At 31.7% G+C, this 4,156-nt stretch overlaps 1 protein-coding gene across 1 annotated transcript; it reads left to right on the forward strand.

The window, feature by feature from the left end:
* The first annotated feature begins 510 nt into the window (after window positions 1-510).
* LOC106476062 lies at window positions 511-3,618 on the forward strand. Its single transcript, XM_013936735.2, has 2 exons — window positions 511-869; window positions 1,233-3,618. The coding sequence occupies exon 2, from the start codon at window positions 1,405-1,407 to the stop codon at window positions 3,616-3,618; it is 2,214 nt and encodes a 737-aa protein (XP_013792189.1). The 5' UTR covers window positions 511-869; window positions 1,233-1,404.
* The last annotated feature ends 538 nt before the right edge of the window (window positions 3,619-4,156 follow it).

A 4,156-nucleotide genomic window follows, 5' to 3' on the forward strand; every position in this document is an offset into this window, starting at 1 on the left:
TACAATCACCACCCGAATAAAACGTTTTGATCAAATTAGTGTATTTGCATAAGTTGAGATCATGACAGTTGATGTCTGATTAATATTTATTAAATGTGGTAAAGTTTGTAGTAAATATATGGAAAAATTAGCCCTACTATTATAAAATTATGATAAGGTTAAATATATCTTTGATTTGTTATAAACAAAGTACATAATAGTTTTCAACACTTAAATTCTAAGGTTAAATCCTAACATTCTAAGGTTAGGAGACCAGTGCTGAACAGTGTTAGATACAATGACATTATAATCTTGTTAGGTTTGTATTCAATATTTCTGTAAACACAATCTAAAATACATTTTCTCTACTACTATAAATAGCACACTGCTTGTATGGCCTACCAGACTGATTGACAATACAAGAGCTACTGAAAAAGGAAAACTTTTTCATTCATCAGATGTAAATAGCTGTTTGAACTTCATTCTAATTCTAAAAATGTAAAATTTAAAGCTATAATTTAAAAATGTTGAAAGAACACTGTAAAAGAGGAATTTTTTTTCAAATAATTTTGATCGTTGTCATGATCCAGGTTTGGTACAGAGCTAATCAGACGATCCAGGTTTGGTACAGAGCTAATCAGACGATCCAGGTTTGGTACAGAGCTAACCAGACGATCCAGGTTTGGTACAGAGCTAACCAGACGATCCAGGTTTGGTACAGAGCTAACCATACGATCCAGGTTTGGTACAGAGCTAACCATACGATCCAGGTTTGGCACAGAGCTAACCATACGATCCAGGTTTGGCACAGAGCTAACCAGACGATCCAGGTTTAGTACAGAGCTAACCAGACAATCCAGGTGTGGTACAGAGCTAACCAGATGATCCAGGTGTGGTACAGAGCTAACCAGACAGTAGGATAAATTTTATTGTTGATAATTGTCTTTTGTTACCAGAAATCATTTTAGGAATACCGTTGTGATTAAATTCTCACCTAAAACCTTCTCTATGTAATCTTTCTGTTTTCTTGAATGTAGAACACATTGTAATTTTGCAGGTTCTGGTGACCAGAACATTAAGCCAATATTTTGATTAATGGTTCATGGTAAAATAACTAAGAAATGTATTTCCTTTAACCTCGGTTATAAATATTAACTCAAATTTCAAATAACAGGTATAACTTACTCAGTGGTTATGAAAACTAAGACTATATTAATCAACTCGATAATTGTATTATTTTTTTTATTGTCTAGGCTGCCAACACACGAAAGTATTTTGCCAGAAATGTCTACATACATACGATTATAGAAACTGTCAACTTCATCATAGTGCTAGTTATGTAGTGGACATAGTTAAATTCCGTCTTCCAAGCTTGAGGATATGAAGATTGCAAGCTGAAAGTTGTACAGAAATAGATGTGTAAACATGAATCACTATAAAGGCAAAAGAAAAACAAAGACATCAACTTACCTTTCAAATGGAAGAAACATGGAGGATAAAAATGTAGATTATTTACAAGGAAAGGGAACTATATCAAAACTGTTTCCTCTTTTTGGATTTATTACAATTGAAAATACATGTGATGAAACAGTTTATTTTGATGCATTCTGTTTTGAAGATGGTAAAACAGAAAAACTTTTGGATTTACCACTTAAGGTAGGACAGGAAGTAACTTTTCTTGCAAATAAGGGATGTGATGGTAGTAATGCAAAGTATCGTGCTTACCGTGTATGGAGACCCGAGTACCATAAGATATTTAGTAGTGATGGTTTGTTAGGAAGGAAGTCTACATTTAGTTTAAGTAGCAGCAGCAATCTCTCAAACGTCTCTTGCCAAGACTCGGATATATTGATAACTGGTTCAGAAAAACCTAATTATTATACTTCAAGTACCTTTTCATCTTCTTCGACTGTGAGTGAAAAATGTGCATCAAATACTTGCCAAGAACCTAAGAAACTCACAGAACACAATGGGAAAATTTATCCTAAAGGGGAAAAAAAAGCCCAAATAATATTTGGAACACCAGAAGAATGTGTTTTGGTTATAAATGATATTGTTTTTTACAACCAAAATCCAGTTACAAATTTAATATGGCATATTGATGATGGAGAACGTGTTAATTTTGATGCAATTGAGACTGATAGTTTTCATGGTTTTCGTTGGATTGCCACCATTGTTTGGATAGGAAATCGACCAAAATGTTCCTTGACCGATGACCTTAAAAACAAAGATAATATGGAAAAATTAATTAAGAAATATTCGTGCATTTTTGAAAGCAAGTGTAATTTTTCCAGTTCATTGACATGTTCGGCAGATGAGAATAAAGGGTTTGAAAATAAAGATGCTGGTCTCTCAGTGAATGATGCATGTTCCTGTACTTCTTCAGGTTTCTCTGAGGATGAGAATGAAAACAATCATGTGAGCAACTGCCAAGTAGAAAACTCTTCAAGGTACAGGAAGAAGTCAAGGAGTGACTATGTTTCTGGTAGACTTCACAAGAAGTTTCAAAAAGAAAATACACAAACAATAAGAGAACAGTATTTAAATAGTAGCTGCAAGAAAGATCAGTTAGTCACATTCCAGAAGTTATCTGAAGGTGTATTAGATTTAAAAGAAAAATATGTTGAAGATGTATATGGGTTAAAAAAAGATGTTAAGAACATACCTGGGTTGACAGATGAAAATGTTAAGGATATACCTGGGTTAACAGAAGAAGAAAATGTTAAGGATATACCTGGGTTAATGGAAGAAAATGTTAAGGATATATCTGGGTTAACAGAAGAAAATGTTAATGATATATATGGGTTAACAGATGAAAATGTTAAGGATATACCTGGGTTAACAGAAGAAAATGTTAATGATGTATCTGAGTTAACAGAAGAAAATGTTAAGGACGTACCTGGGTTAACAGAAGAAAATGTTACGTATATACCTGGGTTAATGAAAGAAAATCTTAAGGACGTATTGGAGCCATCTGTGGAGCTGTTCCAAAGAGTGCTAAAGCATCATCCTAACATAGATGAAGCAGTTAGTGTGTTCTACACTATTACAAGCTGTAAAAGTGAAATAGCTCACAAACCACCCCTAACCAAATATAGCCCATTTATTGTAAACATAAATGGAGAAAATAAAATAGGGGAAGTTACTGAAGAGGCTAAATTAATAAAAATCAGAACTATAGATTTGAAACATAATACATCAAAAAGTAATGCTCAAAAAGTTAAGTGTCCACTTTTGAAAAATATTACTTTTGGAACTGGAACTGTGAAGAGTGTTAATGAATGTTTTGTCTGTTTGAACATAAAAGATTCAGTTGCACCTGTTTTTTTGAGTAAAATTTATGTTGATGGAAAAGAAGTGAGTAAAACTAACAGAAATTTGAAAAGTATTTTTAAAGAAAATGAACTTGTATACTTTTCTTATATACATGCTTTTTTGAGTAACAATTCCGAGTGGGCTTATGTATATCTTGTGTGGAAAGGACTAAAACCCAAACAATTTGTTGAGCCTACGGTAGAAGAGTTTCTTGAAAAGTTGGGGTTCAGGAACATTCTGTTGGGGAGCGAGATAATATCGCACCACAAACAAGAGGAACAAGACCACTGTGGACATAAAGGTTTACATTCTCAATTATTTTAACCTTTATTTCTTTGTGTTCATAGTAGCATATATTCAGCTTTACTTTACATTAGATTTTGAAAAATGTTCACTGACACATCAAAAACAATCTGTTTTTTATTTCACAACTTAAATAGAAGGATAAAAAAAGTCTTGATTAACTTATATATATATATATGTATATATACACACAACTGAATGTTTATCTGTTATTGGCAATCCTGAATGTTAAATTAGTTCATTTATAAACATAATACTTTTCCATGTGATAAAATCTTGAAACCTATATTAATAATGTTTGAATATTGAAACCTAGATTAATAATGTTTGAATATTGAAACCTAGATTAATAATGTTTGAATATTGAAACCTAGATTAATAATGTTTGAATATTGAAACCTAGATTAATAATGTTTGAATATTGAAACCTATATTAATAATGTTTGAATATTGAAACCTATATTAATGATGTTTGAATATTGAAACCTATATTAATAATGTTTGAATATTGAAACCTATATTAATGATGTTTGAATATTGAAACCTATATTAATAATGT

This window comes from Limulus polyphemus, unplaced genomic scaffold (assembly GCF_000517525.1).
Source record: "Limulus polyphemus unplaced genomic scaffold, Limulus_polyphemus-2.1.2 Scaffold9731, whole genome shotgun sequence".
Classification (NCBI taxonomy): domain Eukaryota; kingdom Metazoa; phylum Arthropoda; class Merostomata; order Xiphosura; family Limulidae; genus Limulus; species Limulus polyphemus.